At 38.9% G+C, this 23,056-nt stretch overlaps 1 protein-coding gene across 5 annotated transcripts in view; it reads right to left on the bottom strand.

Annotated features, from left to right (window-relative positions):
- The window catches only part of PTPN4 (protein tyrosine phosphatase non-receptor type 4), a 127,718-nt gene that overhangs the window by 64,138 nt on the left and 40,524 nt on the right, over window positions 1-23,056 (bottom strand). For all 5 annotated transcript variants that reach the window (XR_010987407.1, XM_068138957.1, XM_068138958.1 and 2 more), the window contains exons 2-3: window positions 9,039-9,193; window positions 3,334-3,441 (exon numbers count right to left, since the gene is read on the bottom strand). Coding sequence is in view for 4 of the 5 variants with exons in the window: in XM_068138957.1 (XP_067995058.1) it covers window positions 3,334-3,441; window positions 9,039-9,176 (246 nt within the window). In the remaining variant the exon portion in view is untranslated. The remainder of the gene's footprint in view (window positions 1-3,333; window positions 3,442-9,038; window positions 9,194-23,056) is intronic.

Raw genomic sequence — 23,056 nt, 5'->3', positions numbered from 1 at the left:
GGAACCAACTTTGTCAACATCAGTTTTTCTTGTTCTTTCCCTGGGATTAATCCCCATTGCCCAGATATCTGTCTCTTACAGAAATAATTCAACTATGACTTGGATCTAGGAATGTCACATGAGCCTGAAGAAGGTTAGAACACATTTACGGTGCATTTAATGACCTTTGTCTGCTCTTTAAACAGATTGTCTAAACTGAACTAGCTGTGGCAGCAAAGAGCTATAAGCAGCCTTACTAAGCCAATTCAGAAGTTAATTTGATTAAACTAGCTCCAGTACTTTTGACTGCATTTTGCAGGTCTGACACATCCAAGGAGTGATCCCACTGGCTCAAAGATTCTCCTCAAATTGTCAGCCCAAGTACCATCTCTGGTAAATTGCTGAGACTTCAGAAGCCAGAGGCTCCACACTCACCCTGCTGGATTCTGTACTACAGAATGATTTCACTGCAGTATCCAGTCTTGATAGGGATTTATGAGAGATGATGTTGTGGGGAAGTACAGACAGATCATTATAAAAGTCAACATTGAAAATTTCAGATGGAAGTATGGTTCGTTGCCAAGCCCTACAAGTTGTTTAAACCACTCCACACAAGCAATCCTGAAGATTCTACACAACAGTTTAGCTCAGTCAACTTGTAAGTCTAACTTTGCCATAAATACCATTCAGTTTCTCATTCTGCCTTTCAATGGAAGCCCACGAGCCTCATGAAACTGTTACATGGCCACAGTTCCTATGAAGTGGCATTGATCTAACCTGTATGGCATGTAACTACCTCACATTTATCACAGGGCCTTTTATTTTTAGCATGTGAGAAAAGAGGAAGCAAACACAGAGGCACCTAAGCTATCTGACATACACTACGGATCTGAAATTAGTTGAGTCATTTTATTCATTAGGAAAAGCAAACAATGACTACATCCAAAAACTGTATCCTTGTAGTGGATGACTTAAGAAGAATTGAAGAGAGTGCAATACATTTTCAAGAGTGTGAGTGTGTAAAAAAAAGTCAATCCTCACACAGGATTGGCTAACTTTTCAGACAAAATGTAAAGGCATAAGGAAGAAGTCTTCAGCCAGGGGTACACATGAGGATCTCCTGGAGAGTCATTTCTGCACTCTCTCTTTCCTCAGCAATGACCACAGCCTCCTGCCAAAGGTGCTCCAACACTCACAATGACAGTATTCACTGCACCCTCACACCCACTATGCACCAGTTCCCTCATACCACTCCAGACACCAACAGCCCAAGACCCCATCCAAATACATATACAACTCCAGCTGCACATTGCATCAGTGCTTTCTTGCATTGACTTTTACAGCAACCCTGATAGTATACAAAATCCTAATGCTTTTGCAGTTTGTGCAATTTGTGTTTAGTCAAAACGACAGAGGTTTGGCATTCCACTAGCAGAATCCCCTTTTCCCGATCACCTTTATCTCCTGCTGCAATGACCACACCTTAGGAATTTTCTTTCATGCTGTTTCACAAGTTAACAACAGTATTTGTCAATCTAATTTGGGTTCTTTGTCCAACTGAACTGAGTGCAAAAATAAACTGGTATCAAAGGCTGAAATTAGTCAAACCCATACATTCTTAAACTTACCTGACTAATACTGGTAACAGATAGGTAATATTTCTATTTAGATCTGATACAATGTTTTCATTACAACTAGATAGGTACTGAAAAGTCAAAATATTTAGGAGTCAAAAAAATACTAAATCTTTAAAGTATGTGCTTATATCAAATAGCTGTGAAGTTATTTCTCCTTCAGGCTAACTCTTAAACAGATCCTTCTATTACAGTGTTGTGTTCAGCTGTTTCCCGATAGATAAACTGGAAGAAAAAAAAAATAGAGCTTAGAGGCTTAAGCTTTGAAAAGCAAGATAAATGAGAAAGACTAGAGATTTCTGAATGTTGACTAAAATATTAAGAGATATTTCTAAAGCTGAAAAATAATTCAACCTTCTGTATAGCATACCTACATCTTTTTGGCCTGGTAACAAAGTTTAGAATGAAAAACTTAAATGAGGCCAGTCTACCAATGTCTTATTAGGTCTATCCATAAAGTAACAAAAGAAAGCTTTTAAAGGTATCTACAACTGTATTATACAGCTTTATTCATATTAATAATCTTCATGTTGCCAGCATTTAGAAAAAGAACATAATTAAGAATAATTTCCTCTAGAGAAGAAAGAAATGGGGGAATTAGTTCACTATTCAGGCAGAAGAAAAATTATAGCTGTATTGTGACTTCTTTCTTCCTTTTCTACATTAAAAAGAAGAAAGCCCAACCTTTCAGTAAGATTAAAAAAGTATTCTATTTAGAACAGATCCTCTTGATGGTGAAATAACAGTAGCTGAAATCTACACTTACCAACGAATGCTGCCTTATCTTCTGAAATTCATCTTAGTTACTGAATGATTAACACTCTACAGTGTCACTTATCTCTACAGATCACACTCTGCACATTTTGTGAACAAAAATTACTTCTGGCAAACAAGTCGGGAGATAAATTTAGATCCTATCTCTGTGACATGTGTATAATGGGAATTAGGTAAAGAACTGTATTATAAGAATTAATACTTTGTTAAATCAAACATTTGATATCTATAAAAGAAAGTACTGAAGAAGTATTCTACAAGCAGTCACAATCTCAACAGTATAGCAGTAACCATTATTGCAATAAACGCTCCAGCTGGACATAAAAGTTTCTACCAGTGATTTACAAAGGTCCAGTCCTACAAAGTTTCCTTTCATTTAAAGTTCATGAACTATTAGAAACACTGACTTTCAAAGGAGTCCCTTTCTTTTCTAGATAAGGTGAAGAACTGGCAGTTCTTGTCAGAGAGTGGACTATATGAAGCACTACTGAAAGGCCTACCAGGTACTAGGAAGAAAAACACCATACAGGACAAACTAAAAAAACAAGCAAACCCCAAACCAAACCCAAAACCCCCACAACAAACAAAGGCAATTTTTTGCTAAGTCCTAATGAAAGCAGAAGTATAGACAAAAAAAGCTACTATTTCTTATTCCACCTAACAATGACCACATAGTCTAATAAAGTAAATCGATACAATAGAACGAGTAAGGTCCTTTTAAGGTATTGTTTTGTAAGCACAAATCTCAACATTTCACTGCAAACTTCTCAGTATAAAAAGATCAGTTTTATAGTAGCCACAAGGTGATAACACCCCACTCAAATGATTCAGTTGTAGAAGTGGCACAATATTGCAGTGACTTCATTTCTCTTTACAATGACACAGAGCATAGTGACAAGCAATAGTGATTTATAAAATCTTATGTATAAAACAAGAGTCAACTTACAGGGTTATCAGTAGATTCATCAGCTAACTGTAAACCAAAGTAATCTCTTTCTGTCAAATCGAGATGCTTGAAGACTATATCCAATAGAACTTGTCCCTGATCATGTTTCTGCAGAGAACAAATACAGATGGTTTTTAATGAACAAGTATGTAACACAGACTTTGGGCAGGCAGAGCTCTTTATGATGCGCTCTAGCAGCCTAAAGTTTAAATACTGCAAAGGTACATAATTTTTAAATGAGTTTCATCTCTCTTTCTGAAACACAAGGAATTATTTGTCCTCTATCACTTTCTGACAGTAAGATTTTCTCTTCCCTTCTCTCAGCTACTTACATGACTATTACTGAAAAGCCATTCATTACCCAAAACTAAGGGGAAAGACAGGGGGAAGCAAACTAGGATTTGACAATGAATGTTTCAGCCTTGTTTGAGTCACTGACCTTGAAAGTACAGATCTAAGTTATTCTTATTTTATATGAAAATGGACTCCTGAATCTAAATGAACCAGCATATTGAAAAAGTTTCCAGAGTTAAATGGCGTTAACTGAAGTTAACTGAAGCAGCCAAATTACTCTGGGAAGTGTTAAATGCCTTCTCTCAAAGATACTACTTCACCCTAAATGAACTAATTCAAATGAACTGAGTAACAGTAACATTCCTCTTCAGAGACAAGTGAACAATTTCCACTATGGGGACAAATTTTATCCTCAAAATGATATAAAAATAATCTACAGTTGCTGATGCCTAGCAATTTTTGGCCTAACCTGGAAATTCTGCCAACACAGTCATTGAAACAGAACGTGCCATTATGACAGGACTCAATAAATACATTTGGTGAAATCTGAGGGGAGTTTCCCAAAGAAGTTAGTGCCATAGCATACTGAAGTACAAAAGAGGAGGAAAAATTCTGGAAGAACAGCTGTCAGAAGAATGAATAAACAAAAAAATGAAAGATACAATTGACACTTTTTTTACCCAGATCTTCTACTTCCCTGGTGCCAAGCAAGCTTGCAATAATCTTCTAGGTGCCAAGTATTATTGATGCAACAGTGGATTTGTTACATCTTGCCTTGTTTACTGTAGGCAATAGGATATTTTTTAACTTTTAGAACAAAAAACCTGCTGTTCTGCTCCCAAATGACCTAATTTTTCAGAGATTATACAACAGCTTATTTTTGCAGCCGTTAAAACAGAAGTATGTAACTAGAAGGTTAAAAAGAAGATTGCAAGAATATAACTTCAATATATCAGAAAACTCTGCAAATCACAGGCATTTGTTAATATCTGAAAGCAGATTATCAAAACACTTTTTATTCAGCTGAAATTACACTCGAGTGAACTGTCAAAAATTATTTCCTAATAATAAAAAAATATTATAAAATAGTCAACAAGTTATGCATGAAATGATCCCAGCAGGACAATCATGACCATAGCTCTGTGCATTTAAGTTGAAGTTACAGAATGCACGCAATTCAGGTCCCATATAAATTTCACCAAGTGATCTAAGAATTGCTATAATTACTTTGAAAGAAGACCTTGGTTTAAAAAACAAAACAAACACCAAAACACCACAACCAGAAAAATACTTCTTGATAGGAGCACAACTGAAAAATTTACTTTCCAATAATTAAAAAGAAATTAAGAAAAATCCCAAGATGTTAAAGTAATAAATACACAAAAGCATAAATGCATAAAGCAATTTTAATACACAATCCAAAACCAATCATCATATTTACTAAATTAGGAGTTTCTAGTATATTTTATAATAAACCAGTCATCAGTACTATTTTTCAGCAAATAAAACTAATTTTAAAATGACATAGTAACACTAATTGCTTCTTGGCATTTTTCCCCACGTAGATTTAAATCAGAATTCAATATAAGAACTTATGACACTAACTGGCAGAAAGGAGAGAACCCAAGTTTAGGCTCATATTTACCACAGCTAACGTGTTACTTCCTCAAGTAACGTGTAGATATCAAATCTACATATTTTCTCCAATCTAAATCTGACAATTGACACTGTTTCTTAATATAGGAATAGGTATTTCCTAACAGAAAAGCTTAGAACTTGTTGTCCAGTTTAAATTTAGTAATACAGCACATCATTTCATGACCTCAAGGAAGGTATTTCTCCTGCAACAGAGCAGCAAATTTGGTAAGAGAACACTAGTTTGAACATGAAGCATGTTTTGATCTCAAAGTCCTACTCGCAGTGCAAAATGAAGATAAGTGTCTAGGAAAACACCAGACCTCAGTTTAACCCATCTCTGATACTTATATGATGATGTTGCAGCTTGTCACAGCAAGTGAAGGTCACAATTCTACTTGTTGTGAAATACCCAAAATATTTGTTATCCCAGCATAGCCACTGAAGGGCTATTATAAGTGATAAAAAAATATGGTATAAAGCTTCTGAGGGTTTTGTTTTGATTTTGTTTGTTGTTTTGGTTTTGGCTTTTTTTCCGCTGTGTGTGATTTTTTTTTTTTCGGTGGTTTTTGTGTTGTAAAAATATAAACTTAATGGATTAGCATAAAAAGAAATGTGCTTTATTCCTACAGACAAGCAATATTTCCTCTTAAAATAAAGAGCAATGCAAAAACATATGAAAAAAAGTAAAACATCTAACATTAAAGTGCAGTAGATAGACAGAAAACAATAGTACTTCTGAACTGAAATACTAGAGTGTCATGTGCACTTCTTATCAGCCATTGCTGAGACTTGATGGGGTGCTTGGTGCCATGGTTTAGTTGATTAGGTGGGTTGGATTGGTTGATAGGTTGGACGCAATGATCTTGAAGGTCTCTTCCAACCTGGTTTATTCTATTCTATATCATAGAATCATAGAATCAACAAGGTTGGAAAAGACCTCAAAGATCATCAGGTCCAACCTGTCACCCAACACCTCATGACTACTAGACCATGGCACCAAGTGCCACATCCAATCCCCTCTTGAACACCTCCAGGGATGGTGACTCCACCACCTCCCTGGGCAGCCCATTCCAATGGCTGACAACTCTCTCTGCGGCCTTTCAGAACAAATTTGTCATGAGTATATTAAGTGCACTTTAAGAAGTATCCATCATCTAGTGGCTAACAGTATTACTTGATACATACACATAATTTCTAATTGCAAAATGATCATTAGCTGCTTACACATTCCCATGTTTGAAAATCTATGAAAACACCTGCAATTACATAGGTTTAATTCCTGCTTACCAAAATACCACCATATTCCCAATTTATATTACTGACATCATGCTTTTGTTGCTATCCTACAGAACTGGTCTCATCTGCAGCAACCACCAGGAGATACTGCTGTCATGCCAGCCCAAAGAAATTTGGACTTCTGATGGCAGAGGAACAGCATGACAGGTCTCAGGCTTTCCTGGAAAGGGTGAGACACCCTTGCTGCTCACAGATTTATGAGAGGCTTTGCTGCTCCTTCACTAATGACAATGTTGAAACCTCTTCTCCTACAGTTCACCTCAATAGGTGTTTTGCAACTCAGGCAGGCACACTCCTAAACAGCTAGCACTGCACTACTGTCTTCTTTGCACCTAGAGCTTAACTTCAGCTCTGCAAAAAGTTCTCTTACTTTAAAAAAAAGGTTTCCAAGCAGGCTATTATTTTATTTTTGGTCCAAGTGAAAAAAAGAGAAGCAAATAAGTAATGGTGAAGTACATTTAGTGAAAATTTTCACTTCTGAAATTACAAGGGGGTTAATGCAGGGTTTGGAGGTTATTTTACAAGTATATTAAAATGGTATTTTATTGACTTAGAGGAGAATTCTGAGATAATGAAGACTCCAAATGGAAATATTTGTCCATGACTGCTAACCCACTAACCTTGCTCACAGAACAATTCATCTTATCCACCCTGACTTGGTTTTCCCTCAAGTTTAGAGAGATCTCCACATCTATGTACTGTTTTTCAGGAAACACTATTAAAGCAGCCTGCACATAAAAGATACCATTTGAGGTATATAAACAATTAATTAAAACCAATTAAAGCAATATGATCTGGAAGAAACAGGTTCACATCTAGTCAGTCTCACTTATTCCAACTACACATTCTACAAAGTATGCTTTCAGGGGCAAAGTATGAGCTCTTCATTCTGTAAGCAAAGTGTTTTGTAAAAAGGATTTGTACTCTTCAAACATATGCACAGGTTAGCTCCAACTGATTCTTCTGCCTGCAACCAAAGTAACCTTTGTCTGCCTACAATAGGCAGGGATTATTTGATTTGATTTGTTATGCTCTATACAAGGTAAAGCTTAGTACAAAGAACGCCCGTTTTGCAGATCAATGGAACAGCCTGGTTGAAACGTGAACTCTGCACATGTCACATAAATTATCAAGAGACACTGTCTGTGATCAGTACTTCACTGTGCAAGAAAAAATAGCACTTGAGCACATTTTATTAACTCAGCACTGCATACTCCAGATGATTAAGCTTTACAATCATTAGTATACAGAACACCTTTAGCAATCACTGGAAGGAAAAAAAACTTTGCTAATTTATTTGATGAGATCTTTGTTCTTCATATTTTGAAAACAGTTTTATAAATATTTATTGTCAAGTATTGTGTCAACCACAATAAAGTATAACAAAAGTATAAACCCTGAAAACCTGTATGCCATGTAGGTTAGTATACATTTGCTATGATTGAATACTTTATACTCCCTATTTTTGAAAGAACAGATTGAGACAAAGACCTGAGATCAAAATGCTGAACACCAAGGAACTTTTTATTCCCTAAATGCAGTTTTAAAAGATAAACTTGCAGGCTGATCTGTATAAACTGCAAAGCATGATCCATGCAGCTAAAATATTTAGTGCACTAGAGAGGTTGCAGGAACGTATTACGTAATTTTTTCTTGAGAGAGACACACTAGACATTTAAGGACTTACAACTGGTGATTCTATTCTATACAGGCAGTAGAATTCTCTAGCAATATGCAGCTTTTGAACACCTACACCAAAAAGAAGTATAATCTCCCTATCGCAGAACAATTATTATTTATTTTAGCCAACTCTTATTAGCAAACAAAAAACTGCAAAAGAAATGTTTTAATGGAAAACTCATGCACCTTAAAGCAAAGAATACAATATTTACTATTTTTCATGCACATGGTTGAACAGTTAGCTACAAAATCATGAGAAGTGTGCCCGAGGAGGTGGTGGAGTCGCCGTCACTGGAGGTGTTCAGGAGGAGACTTGACAGGGTGCTTGGTTGCATGGGTTAGTTGATTAGGTGGTGTTGGGTGATAGGTTGGACGCGATGATCTTGAAGGTCTCTTCCAACCTGGTTTATTCTATTCTAGTCTATTCATTGTACCTTACACCTTACTCATACTCAAAATGCCAAAAGAAGAATAGAGGAAAACAACATCTCAGTGGTAAAACTGCCCTCAAATTCCACTACAAAACTTCAGTCCAGAAGAGAATTACTAGCAATATATTATACTTTGTATATTCAATTTTGAAATGAAGATGTGTTAGTACTATGAATGATGCCAGAATGACTAAGCTGACAGTGACTTGGTACTTGGTATAGACATGTAGAAGCATGCCTGCCTGAACATAACTTTCCCTCCTATTCTGCACTTAACACTGTTTTCAAGGTCCAGCTCTAGCCATAGAAATCCAGCAAAGGAAAGGAAGTTCACCGATATTGATTTCCAATAAACAAATTACTTACATTAACTCTGAAAGCTTGTACAGTGTTATCCAGGAGAAAAATGTTGCAGACTACCTCCGTATGCTGCCTGTCTCGTGCCAGCTCAGATGCTCGTACATTGTAGGTTCTGCCAGCAGGCAATCGGAAACGTGCGGTCATTACTGTCCACACAGGGTCTTGAAGCAAAACAAACAAAAAATTGAAAAAGATCAAAGAATGCAAGTGTAAGAATGTCATACTTCAAAGAAACATCAACACACTACAAGTTCACTGTTACTCCATCACATGGAAAAGAAAAAAAATAAGAAAAAAGTACTAAATTCATGGTATCCAATACTGAAACAATGCCTAACAAATTACAACACAACCTTATCCCCAAAGACTCAGTCCATTAGTTTCTGCCCACTGACCACTCCCTTCCTATTTTAAGGTTGTTTCGTGTGTTTGGATTTTTGGGTGATTTTTGCTTGGGGGAAGGGGAGACCAGATTCTGGTTTTGTTTGGTTGATTTTGTTGTTTGTTTAGGGGTTTTGTTTGGTTTATTTATTTTTAAATAAATACATCTTAAAGGAGTTTGCAGAGAATATAGATTCTGCTTCTAAAACCGGTCATGGACTGCCTGTATGGCAGGGAGAGCCACACTGGTGGTGGCTTTGGTCATTCTTTCACCTTGGGGAGAATCCAGAGATGCTTGGAGAGGGGTGTGTTGATTTCTGTGGGGAGACTGATCAAGGTTTGAGGTGCTGCGCTGGTACTGCATCTCCCCTTTCCTCTGCCTTGGAGGAAAGTGGAGATTATGGAGGGGGTTTGAGTCCCTGTGTTGTCGCAGGTGGACAGGCTGAACTAGATGCGTTTTGCAGCCGCACAGGTCTTGTGGAGCTGGTCAGAGATCTGGCCAGAGAGCTGGCCAGGATGCAGGAGTCCCTGTCTGGCTGCAAAAAAAAAACCCATAAGGGACATTTTTGTCCATGTGGGTTTTTTTTTGTGTTTTTTTGTTTGTTTGTTTGTTTGTTTTTTGTCTTAAATAAATATATATACCTGCACGCATGTGTGGGTACCTAAAAACAGCTTGGTTTTTGCACTTTGTGGCAGGAACATAACTATTTTTTAAAGAGTTTTGGGTTATGGGTACTTTTTCCCCCACTCACGTGCACCAACTTCTCCATCCCCATCTCATGCCTTTTTGGCTGCACGACTGAGCAGGAGGCCAGAGGTGAAGGCAGCCATGCTCTCCTTCGGTGCCTCACTGAGAGATTGGAGGTGGACAGCCCTTTGGTTTCATCCTTCATTGGCTTTTCCCACCCCCTTCAGTAGGAAACAACCTCCTTACAGATGGGAATAGAGAGGTTTGGGGAGAAATTATGACTGTGCTTATCCCAAGAAAGGTTGGAACAGATGATCCTTGAGGTCCCTTCCCACCTGTGTTCAAGGATTCTAATTTCTTTCTGTTGGTTTGTTTTTCCTGGTTGTTTGTGGGGGTTTTTATTGCTTTAGGTTGTGGACTTTTTGTTTGTTTTAAAATGAAGATTTGTAACTTCTTTTTACTTCAAAAAGCATTTTAATTGCTGGGCATCCCAGATACTAGGCTCTAAGTATTAGAGGCAGCTAATTAGTTTCAGTACAGACCAGCAAAAATAAAATGCTTACACCAAGAAGCTTTATAGAGAAAAAGCATGCACAAAACAGCAAATATAGAAAGATTCTGATGCATTATTCAGCAAAGCCTGTGCATTCACTGCTTAATCATTAGACATAAGAATACAGGGCAATAACAAAAACCTTAGCATGGTTATTCTTTGCCTTTTAAAAAAATTACAGCATTTGTTGAAATATTTGTCAAACTAGTGAATTCTCTTTTTCCATCAATTTGATTTGATTTATGCATCCAGTTTGCAAGCACAAGCTGTTCTTACTCTCCAAATAAGGAACTGTGACCAACACGAGTCTACACCCTGCACTAAGTGCTGATAAATAAAATGCAAGAACTGCAGTGTGATTTTGCTTTTCAAAACAAAGATTCTAATTACTATCATGCAACCAGCCCTAGTCCCTCAAAGTAGTGATGTGCACACTTGATTGTATCAGCACTGTGCAATGATACTAGTTGCTTTAAGTACCTCACAGGATCAGGGCCCGTGATTCACTTAATTACACACTCAGCAAATGATTACTACATCCTTTCACAAGGGCATAACCAAACAAAGTTTCATAACTTAAGTGGAGAATATATCAAGATACAAAATATCTTAAAGCATGGTAGAATAAAATAGTTATTATCAAAATAATTCACTCTCCCCATTCTGAAAAAAAAATTTATGAAGGCTTCAAAAATGTTTACACATTTGCTTACTATTTTGGCTGTGGGGGGAGTGTATAATGATATTTTTAAGTAGAATTTAGTATAGGACAGCAAACATCCAGAGGTGATTAGAGCTTGCCTGGATCGTAAGAGATATCCATGGCTCCAATATACACAAATGAACAAGTAAAAGATAACAAGAAGGTGAAAGATCAGTCCTCTCCTAGCTTAGATACTTCAGGTCTCTTGGAAACATGGAAGACCAAGATCCAAGTTGATTGCATGTGGAAGGGCTGGAACTTCACAGCTTAATCTTCTTCCCATCATCTGCAGCCAACCTCCTAAGTGACTGTCCTAAAAATCACTTTTCTACAGCACACTAGCATTTAGAATAAACCAAACCAGGTTGGAAGAGACCTTCAAGATCATCGTGTCCAACCCATCAACCAATCCAACCCACCTAAACAACTAACCCATGGCACCAAGTACCCCATCAAGTCTCCTCCTGAACACCTCCAATGACGGCGACTCCACCACCTCCCCAGGCAGCCCATTCCAATGGGCAATTGCTCTCTCTGTATAGAACTTCTTCCTAACATCCAACCTGAACCTCCCCTGGTGCAGCCTGAGACTGTGTCCTCTTGTTCTGGTACTGGCTGCCTGGGAGAAGAGACCAACATCCGCCTGTCTACAACCTCCCTTCAGGTAGTTGTAGAGAGTGATAAGGTCACCCCTGAGTCTCCTCTTCTCCAGGCTGAGCAATCCCAGCTCCCTCAGTCTTTCCTCATAGGGCTTGTGTTCCAAACCCCTCACCAACTTCATTGCCCTTCTCTGGACTCGTTCCAGCAAGTCAACATCCTTCCTAAACTGAGGGGCCCAGAACTGGACACACCTTCAGCTCTTTCAACTCCACACCTCAGACATTAAAGAAAACATCCTTTGGATGATAATTCATCCTTGCAAAACATTTCAGTTTTAACTTAACCAGCATTTACAGATTTACAAGTACTTGCACCAGAGAGTTTTTGAAGTTTGGGGTTTTTTTTTTGGCTACTCAGTCACTCTGCCATCAGACCTGCAATGTTGTATTCATGTAGAATTACTGCAAGTTTATTCTATTTTGCTAAGCCAATGTGACAAACTAAGAAAGGATAAAGATATCAGACAAACCCCCCAGCTGCAAGCTAAACTCATTACTTTTTCTTCATGATGGAACAATGAAAAGTTGTGTTGCCAACAAAAATGCAAAGGTGACGTGTACGCATCTGATGACTCCTCATGGAGAGGCTGCTTCTGCTGTGCCTTCTACAAGTCAAAAAACCCAACAAAAACCAACATACAAAACCAAAGAAAACACCACCACCACACCCCAAAAGGCAAAAGAAAATCTTTAACAGAGAAGAATAGAAACCGCGCCACCATGGCAGTGATCTGACCCAACAATGTAACATTCCACAAAAAATATTTTGTCCCATAGACACAATCTGAAAGTTAATCACCTTACTAGCAATAATGGCATACAGATCAGTATCTTTATCAGTGCAGCTACACAACCGAGAACTATGGCCAAGACTTCAGAGTTGTATTTGCCTGTAAGCTCGAAGAATATTTTAGGAAAGCATACAATTTGATTTCATAGAGTTTATCTATACCACAGAAACATAGGCATGTTTTGCAAGGATTAGCATAAGTAACAATAAGATAACCTTCAGCATGTCTTGGTTGTAGAGTCCTTTCCCAAGAACACAAACACCAGTACACAAAGTAGAATTATTTAGCTTTCAACTAACTATTGCAGTCCTCACAAAACCATTTTGTAGTGAGCTAGGAAGGCCTAACAATCGATAATTTTGCAGCACTAAAAACAAAAACAACAAAAAAAAGAAGCAGCCCCCCTAAAATGCTGCACTTGTAAAGGCCAGAAACTAACATGCTTTACAGGAAGAAAAAGGTATGTCTCACATTTCCCTCCTGCTCTCTCCCCTGTTTTTGTCTTTTGCTGATCAAGACTGACAATATTTCTTCCTTCCTCATCACTGACTTAAGCTAGGCAGAAAACTTCTGGGTTCAAACAGAGCAACAAGTTCCTAAGAGTGAGCAAGGAGACAATCTACCCTCTGGTTTTGCTGTAATACAGCCAAACAGAAACATGGAATAGTCACACAGCAATTCATGTCTTTCTCAATGTACATAAAATACATTGTCAAATTCAGCACAAAAGGCATTATGAGTTCATTAAGGAAACAAAACCAGCAATATTGAGTCAGAACAACAGTTTATCTTGCTCACAGACCGGGAGGACAATGCCTTCTCACTCTTCCTAAGGAAGGAAGAAATGGATAGACATACATAAAAAGACACTTCTCACATACTGTTTCACAGTTGGGAGTTTAGCACCTTCCTGACACAGAGCTCATATGCACACCATGCTGGATATCAGTCATTCTTAAGTCCATGAATAAAACACCTAGGAAACCACATTTTGAACTTTACAGTTAGGAAATACAGAAATATTCTATGCCCCACATACAATATGCAGTAACCTGTCAGCAACGCTGCTGCAGACAGGTTTCCTCCGTGAAACTAAGAGGCTTTTAGAACTACAGAATAGAGTTTTACAGCTAAGTATGATAAGTGAAATCCTTCTACAAAGTGGAAAAGCAACAGCCATCAAAGTAATACAGAGAAAGGTAACAAAGACTATTTTCTGCAAACCACATTCAAAGGTACTCTTTCCCATACATCAGCAAGGAAGCTACTGGAGTGTGCAAGCATTATGTTAAAATGCCTTCACCATCATACACCCTCTCAGAAATACCCTTTCTAAAATATGCCAGGGCTATTACAGGTAACTCTTTTGTGGCCAATCATACATACACAACCCATAGTTAATGTACATATAGAGAGGACCCAGTTGCTAAGCACAGACAGACCCTGCAACTACTGGTCTTACTGTGACACACAATTGGCACTAAATGGTATCCATATCATCTTTCCTATTCCTTTCTTCCAGAAATACGTGCACCAAGAACACAGATAACATTATTTCTCATGATCAGGTATAGCCATTCTTGCTATAGATTTTTAAAACATGCTAGCAAAATAGTGAAATGGCTAGCAATTGCTCAAGACACTATAAATCATAATTATCTGATTTCCCAGTAAATATTGACAGATGAAACAGAAGAAATGATAGACATTCAGCTGCACTGGTTGCAAATTTCTGCAATGAAAATCTGTTATAGCTAATTTAAGTACAGAACAAATAAAGGACTGACAAAATAATCTGCAGGCCCAGAAGAAACAGGAGTAAAAACAAAGGCTGAGACTGAACAAAAAAAAAAGGTTTGAGAACAGCTGATTTAAACATCATGTAACTTAAGCAAGGTACTACCTGTGTGTGCACATCCATGTCAGTACCAGGGCTGCTTACAATAAAATCTATTCATGCAAGTGGATTATTTAAACTCAATTTAAAACAGCTTAATGCTTGCATAGGAAGGTATCTACTTATAATTTTTCATCATCCTCTGCTTAGCATGTAATATTTAGACACTTGAATTAACAATCCAAAACATATGTTACTACAGCAACTGGAGAAGGACAGAACTTGTGCAACCAAACTCCACTTACTTCTCAGGTCTGTGGAGGGAGTAAGTTGTGCATTTCCTGCCCAAGCTCAAGTTTCAAGCGATGAAGCAATTCTAGGGAGTGTTCCCTATCAACGAGCAGAACATTCCTGCAATACTGGCTTGGTTAGGGCATTAAAGAGCATACAGAAGCTTCACAAGTGATTTTTCAGCATCCTCTATTCTTCTATGTAAACTTATACAGTAAAGTGACAATTTGCTTGGGCTTATAATAAACAACCAATTTTAAGCAGCTTAATAAATAAGCAGTTGGCTAAGAAGATAATTAACTGAAAAGTTAATTTATCCAAGAGTGAAACCAGTGCACTGACTTAAAGAGCTTTTTAAAGAGACTTCACATGTACTGTACACACAGCCACCTCAGCACAGTACACTATGCACACATGCATGCAAGAACATGAGAAATTTCATTTTTTATGATGAATATTAGGCAGCCAAGAAGCTAATACATTGCCACATCTCCACGAGTTTAAAAGCCGGTATTTTAGCAACTCAGAAGGAACCTGAGCTCACCTGCTGATTTTGGTTCAACACAGTACATGAATTTGCAACAAGAGGTGGAAAAGTAGGCCAGCCTAATAGAAAGCCCACATCCTCATAGCATGATGTATATAGCTTGACTACATTAAATAGATTGCAGACCTCATGGTTGCTAAAATGATCCAGACAATCAGATTAGGAGGAAAAAAACCCTGTTACAAGTACAAAGGCAATTCTGAAGGTTTAAACAGAGTAATACAATATACTGCATTTCAAACATTTAGGTCTAGAATCCATCTTCATGTAGGTTTACTGAAAACACATTACTGAAACTACACTAAATGTTTTAACTAAAACCAGTCTGAAAATTCTACACATTTGCTGATTGTGCACTGTTTTGAGGGAAGTCCACATTAGCTCAGCAACTAAGTTGCATTATTTTACCTTTCAAAAAAAATTGTTTTGAAAGCTTTCAGCAATTCTGATGTTGTACACAGCTTCAGGACATTCCTTATAAATAAAATAAGAGTAGAAATGCACTTTCATTTAAGTGAATCAACCCATGCATTACAATCCTGAACTTGTTCCAACAATTCATTCTTCATTCACTTCTCCCTGCTTTCTGCTGACCACACAATTGAAAGTATCCATATTTCCTGAAAGCTGACATGTAAACACTGGATCATTTTACTCTGTTGTCACCACATGCAAAGGTTCAAGCTAAACTTTTAGCCATACCATAGCACCATTGATGCTTCTGGGCTCTATCAAAATCTTCTGCTTATTTTGTAAGTTTATTAATGATCTGTAAAAAAAAAAATATATATATATATATATTCAGCTTGTTTAAACAACTTATTCAGAAAGTACCCTGGATAGCAGCCCTTAAGAACAAAGGAGTCCAGGATGGCTGGACCTACTTCAAACAGGAGCTCTTGAAGGCACAGGAACTGGCAGTTCCCACGTGCTGAAAGATGAGCCGGCGGGGAAGGCAAACGGCCTGGATGGGCAAGCAGCTCTTGAATGAATTAAGGAAAAAAAAGAGGGTGTATCACCTTTGGAAAGAGGGGGAGGCAACTAGTGATATGCTTAAAGATGTTGTTAGATCATGTAGGAGAAAAATTAGAGAGGCAAAAGCCCAGTTCAAACTTAAGCTGGCCACTTCTGTGAAAGACAATAAAAAGCATTTTTATAAATATATTAATGCTAAAAAGAGAGGCAAGAAGAAGCTCCACTCTTTATTGGTCCTGGAGGGAAACATTGTAAATAAAGATGAGGAAAAGGCTGAGGTTCTAAATACCTTCTTTGCCTTCATTTTCAGCAGTAAGGCAGAAGGACTTCAAGATAACTGGCCTCCTGAACTGGTAGATGGGGTCAGGGAGCAGGGCAGTCCTGAAATCCATGAAGAATTAGTTTGGGACTTGCTGAGCCACTTGGATACTCTCAAGTCCATGAGACCAGATGGGATCCATCCTCGGGTGCTGAGAGAGCTGGCAGATGAGCTGGCCAAGCCTCTCTCCATCATTTTCCACCAGTCCTGGCTCAGCAGAGAGGTCCCAGATGACTGGAAACTGGCCAATGTGATGCCCATCCACAAGAAGGGACAGATGGATGAACCTGGAAACTACAGGCCTGTCAGCCTGACCTCAGTGCCAGGAAAGATTATGGAGCAGATCATCTTGGGGGCAATCACTGCACACCTGAAGGATGGCCAAGGGATCAGGCCCAGCCAACATGGATTTAGGAAGGGAGAGTCCTTCTTCACCAACCTGATCACCTTCTATTATCAGGTGAACCACCTGGTGGATGTGGGAAAGGCTATGGATGTAGTCTATCTGGACTTCAGCAAGGCCTTTGACACCGTTCTCCACAGCAAACTCCTGGCCAAGCTGTCAGCCCGTGGCTTGGGCAGCAGCACTCTGTGCCAGGTAAGAAACTGGCTAGAGGGCTGAGCCCAGAGACTGGTGGTGAATGGTGCCACACCCAGCTGGCAGCCAGTCACTAGTGGCGTCCCACAGGGATCAGTGCTGGGCCCTATCCTGTTCAATATCTTCACTGATGATCTGGATGAGGGGATTGAGTCCATCATCAGTAAATTCGCAGACAACACCAAGTTGGGAGCAGGTGTTGATCTGTTAAGAGGGTAGAAGGACTCTGCAGAAGGACCTTGACTGGCTGGACAGATGGGCAGAGTCCAACATGATGACATTCAACAAGTCCAAGTGCCAGGTTCTGCACTTTGGTCATAACAACCCCATGAAGCACTACAGGCTGGGGTTGGAGTGGCTGAAGAGCAGCCAAACAGAAAGGGACCTGGGGGTAATGGTTGACAGTAGGCTGAACATGAGCCAGTAGTGTGCCCAGGTGGCTACGAAGGCCAATGGCATCCTGGCCTGCATCAGGAATAGTGTGGCCAGCAGGAGCAGGGAAGTCATTGTGCCCCTGTACTCTGCATTGGTTAGGCCACACCTTGAGTACTGCATCCAGTCCTGGGCCACTCAATTTAAGAAGGCTATTGAGACTCTTTAATGTGCCCAGAGAAGGGCAGAGAGGCTGGTGAGAGCACAAGCCCTACATGGAGAGGCTGAGAGAGCTGGGATTGTTTAGCTTGAAGAAGAGGAAGCTCAGGGGAGACATTGCTGTCCACAAGCACCTGAAGAGAGATTGTAGCTAGGAGGGGGTTGGTCTCTTCTCCCAGGCAACCAGCACCAGAAGTAGAGGACACAGTATCAAACTGCACCAGGGGAGGTTTAGGCTCAGGGTGAGGAGAAAGTTCTTCACAGAGAGAGTTGTTAGCCATTGGAATGGGCTGCCCAGGGAGATGGTGGAGCCAGTGTCCCTGGAGGTATTCAAGAGGGGACTGGACGTGGCACTTGAAGCCATGGTTTAGTAGTCGTGAGGTCTTGGGTGACAGGTTGGACTTGATCTTTCAGGTCTTTTCCAACCTTATTGATTCTGTGATTAATCAAATGCTTTCTGCTTAAGGAAAAGAATCTATTTCTGTAAAGATATAGTATGGCCACTTTTAAAACTCTTCCTACAACTTCCACTGGAAAAGAGGGCTATCTCATTTTTCCTGATGATGAACTGGAACAACTACAGTGACCAATTTAACTATAAGCACAATTCCTTCAGCGCTACTACACCCCTCAAAAGTTGTCAAAAGAGAACACTGGATACAAGAAGACACTGGCATTGTAAATTAGGAAGGTGAAGCTCCCAATTTCTCAGCAACTTCTGTGCACTGGTGGGTAACCAGATGGTGGTCTTATTAGCACAGGTATCTATCCACAAGGGCCTGGCAGCTCTGGGACTCCCAAACTCACACCCACATCCTGCTTTATAGCCTGTCCCTGAGCAGAATCCCTGCTTCATATGCAAAACGGATACAGGAAACTTATCTAATCTCCAGCTGCTTTTATACATTCCCTCAAGACTTCTATTGTCTGTGGGCACTGTGAGCTGCTTGATTAAATCTCTTACAAATGCAGTAAGTACAGAACAGCAAAAGAAATTCCTATCTACAAGTACTTCACTCTTGAGAGCAATAAAGAGCAACATACTCACATCCCCACCACCACCAAATGTGCATAATCTCACCTGAATTTCAATGAATGAGCTACTTTTGCATCCTCAACCACAAGAAGAGCCAAGTCTAACACAAAAGGCATTAATTCTTAAAGCAGATCTTACGGTTTCTGAGGATTTTGTGCCTGAAGTTAAACAGCTGAGAAGTTGGATTTAGTCTCTCTTCTCCAACATCAGCTTCTCCTACATACAAGCCAGTAACAGAATTAATATTCTAATCACTTATTCAGAGATGTTTAAGATTTTAACTCATTTTATGGGCATGACAATTTAATGGAGTTGGCCGTGAATTTCAGTACGGGCTCAACACCTAAATTAGTAATTACTCTCAGTTTAGAAATTACTTGAGGTCTTCTTTTTAAATTAAGATCTCCTTGGATAATACTTTATCTGTTTCTTTGGATAGGAGTTTCAAATCTGAATAAATGCTGTGTGACACCAAGGAAGGTGTCTGGGTTTTTTTTTAGTGTTATAATCACATTGTTACTGTGACAAAGGTTAAAGGAGAAGCAGCACCTTGTTCTGTCACTCCCAGATTTTCATTCTTTCTAACAAAAATAGCAACTAACAAGCATTTGGTCACTCTACACAGGACAGTGGCCAGTCTGTTAGAGAAAGCTGGAGGATGCATCCCAGAACATGGCAAATTAATTTGTTAGTACTACAGCTACCTACTATTTCATGTGAAAAATAAGTAATTTCAACAATTTGACTATTTCCTCCCTTGCTCCTCCCTTTACTCAAGAACAAGAGTACAGATAACAGAAAAGCTTAATACAAATTAGACTAATTAAAAATCAATACTCATTATGCTTGAATTGTATGTATGACGCTCCCCCCAGGTAAAAAAAAAATCTCTCAAACTCATCTGCTCCCTTTCCATGCTCTGGGTCTGAATTAGGACAGTGCAGGAAGCCTGGTATCTGCTTTTCTTCACTCCTGTATGCAGCATTTCAGGAAGCAAAACCAGCAAGGTTTAGCCTGAGATTACAATAGTTACTGGCACAACTTAGAAATAATACTAATAAAAAAAGTAGTTCCCAGAAATCATGCCATCAATACTGCCGATTATTTCGAACCTAAAACCTTTACGTCTTCCCTTCCTACGCCCAGTTGTTTTTCCACATGAAGTGACTCTTCCATCTTCACTATATAGGACTCCAATTTAGATAGAGCCCAAGAAGATACTAAAATTCTTCTGAAGAGGATAAAAAGGACAAATGGGACTTTGAGATTTCAAACAGCTCAATATAGTTCATTTAAAACTCATTTTAAGCTTCAAATTTATTCTTAGTAAATACACCTGACATCACATTGCAACTAGCAGATTGATAAATGCTCTGAATTTCCAGAGCACATCCTTTCATAGCAATATCATCTCTTCTTTCAATTTTTGACTGTTGGTCTAGATGGAGGACTGAGCTTTAGAGAGGCTGAAGGTATACAGCAAATATACTAGAAATCTGTGGGTAGAATCTAGATCTAGAATCTAGGATCTAGAATTAAAACAGTCAGACTTTTATTCTATCCTATCCTTCTTCAGGGGGTTCAATTAATTTCCGTCTTCCTGCAACAGTCTTACAAGTCAGAGTGTGAAAGAATGCAAAATCAGAACCTCCTTCCAGCTAGCTCCTGCCAGCTTCAAGGCCGAGTACTCACTGACCTGATGGTAACGACACTTCTGAAGAGACAGAACTTCAGCATCACTTCAAAGTAACACCAGAAAAAACACCCAGAGAGTCCATGTGCCTGTTGTGGTTTAGCCCCCAGCCAGAACCAGGATAACGCATTTAGGAGAAGGCTTCATATTGAGTACCTCTGGTTATTTACAACAAACACTAACCCATGTGTCCTGCAGGTGACACACTAAAGCCACAACTGGAGTCAAAATAATGTATGAATTTGTGCAGCTATATTGTTTCTGGCCCGGGGTGATTATCAGGTGATAATCAGGGATAAGGGAAACTTCATGAAACAAGTCACATATACTTGAACAAGGTATGGGAAGAAGCTTGTCTGAGGTTTCAGATATTTGAGCATGCGTCTATAAAATTTCTATAGGATAGCCATACACCCATATGCACCTCAATGAACCAGAAAAAAACACCAACATCTACACCTCTATCAAGCAATAAACTACAACTGAACTTCAGAAGTAACCTGGATAGTAGTCAACCACATCACAGAACGGTTCAAGAAGGGAATGCCACAACATGAACAGGGAGCAGGCAGCTGAAGCAGAAATATCTACATAAAAAGTATTGGCATAGTTTAAAGCCTGTAATACAAAACCAGAAGCTGATGACAACCACCAGCTATAGCAGTGGCCAGCTTGTGGGCCAGCAAAGACACAGGAGAGGAGGAACCCCTGGGTGCACAGCTGTGGTCACCACACTGCTATATGACCACTTCAGCTGGTGCAATGGGCAGCAAAGAAACGTGTACTGAGTCAGCAGCAGCCCACATTCCTGGAATAAGTCATTTAGGATAGAAAATGGTAAAGGGGCTGGGGAGGGGAGGAAATCTAACTATATAAAACCAAAAAAAAAAAAGCAAAAAGGGAGAAAACCAAACAAAAAAACCCACAAACCACCACCCCCACCCCAAAATAGAACAGACCACAGTCTGTGGAAGGGGAGATAGTCAGATCAGTTAGAAAAGGATAAAGCTGCCAGGAAAAAGAACCAGGAAGATAAGCACAGTTTAAATACCACAACATGGTGAATTTCGCTATCCTTCTATATTTAAAAAATATTATAAATTAAACAAATATGCAAATGCATCAATCAAAACCACCTTGCTTCCTAGTGCAACTGCCAGCTCATCATATTTGGAAGCATTTATCATGTGTAAAGATTACTAGGAATAAATAGAGAATATTTTAAAGTGATTTCCACCACTTGCTCCTGTTTGAAAATAGCCTTATAAATGGCAATCCACAACCCCGACACAGATGATTACTCTACCAAACTCTTCCCATTCCTGGCGATGGATCTCTTATTCATGGTTTCATGACTCAATGCTATAATAAGATGTAATAAATGGAGCTATAATGAAACATCACTAAAATATCTTCTTGATAGAAACTACTCAAAATAAATGTGCAGTATTTTTTTTTTTTCAATGTGTTCTTAAACTAGGTTAAGCAGATTGAAATAGAATTTTCATTAAAAGGAAAGTCTGACTCTCATACAGCTCTAAGATTAGGAAGCCTAAATACTTGCTTGCCAAAAGAAAAAGAAGGTTAAAAATCAGTGCAAGTTCAGACTGTGGTGGTTTTAGGCTATGCCTTTAAAACTTAGTTATGGATTTTGAGCAGAAAAGTAGAAAAATGTAAATGAATCACTATTGGGTGTAAAAAGGAAAACAAAAGATTATTCTAAATAAATTCATTGGGTAAATATCTGGAATAAGAGGAGCTGTACCATAACAATTCTTCCTTTTTCTCTTCTCTTCTGATCTCAGCTGTTTTTTCTTTGCTCAGGAGAGATAATCTGCATGCTTTGGCAGGCCTTGGCTAAGTCTAACTCACTCTTTCTCTCTCCAGTCTTTTCTCTCTTGGTATGGGGGTGGGGGGGGGTGGGGTGTGGGGCAGTGGAATGGCTGCCCTGGACTCTTGACCAGGGGGGTTTTCATGTTGTTTGCTAATTGTCAATATCTGTAAATATTGTAAATACTATGTATTTTGTACATATTCATTGCAATCCGTTGTAGAGTGTAGATTTTGCTTGTAAATACAGCTTCATTTGCTTCTGAGTTGGTCAGGCAAAGTTAATATTGAGGAGAAAACTTCAACTCACCACATTACAAAAAATAATTGGCATCTATTCAACATTGGGCAATTGCTTGATTGATTAATTCCTGCTCGGATTAAGGAAGCAAACTGAAACTGGTTTGGTTTTTGTGGCATTTGATATATTCTGCTCTGACAGTAATTTTATATAGATGGTGCATGGCTCTTATGTTAGATAAGCTGGGAAGATATTTGGCATATAAACGGTTCCTTTGGTTTAAATACAAGC

The sequence above is a fragment of the Melanerpes formicivorus genome, unplaced genomic scaffold, assembly GCF_026170545.1.
Source record: "Melanerpes formicivorus ecotype bairdi unplaced genomic scaffold, bMelFor1.0.p_v2 SCAF_5, whole genome shotgun sequence".
Lineage (NCBI taxonomy): Eukaryota > Metazoa > Chordata > Aves > Piciformes > Picidae > Melanerpes > Melanerpes formicivorus.
The sequence above is the reverse complement of the archived record's forward strand: the minus strand, read 5'-3'. Positions and strand labels throughout refer to the sequence as shown.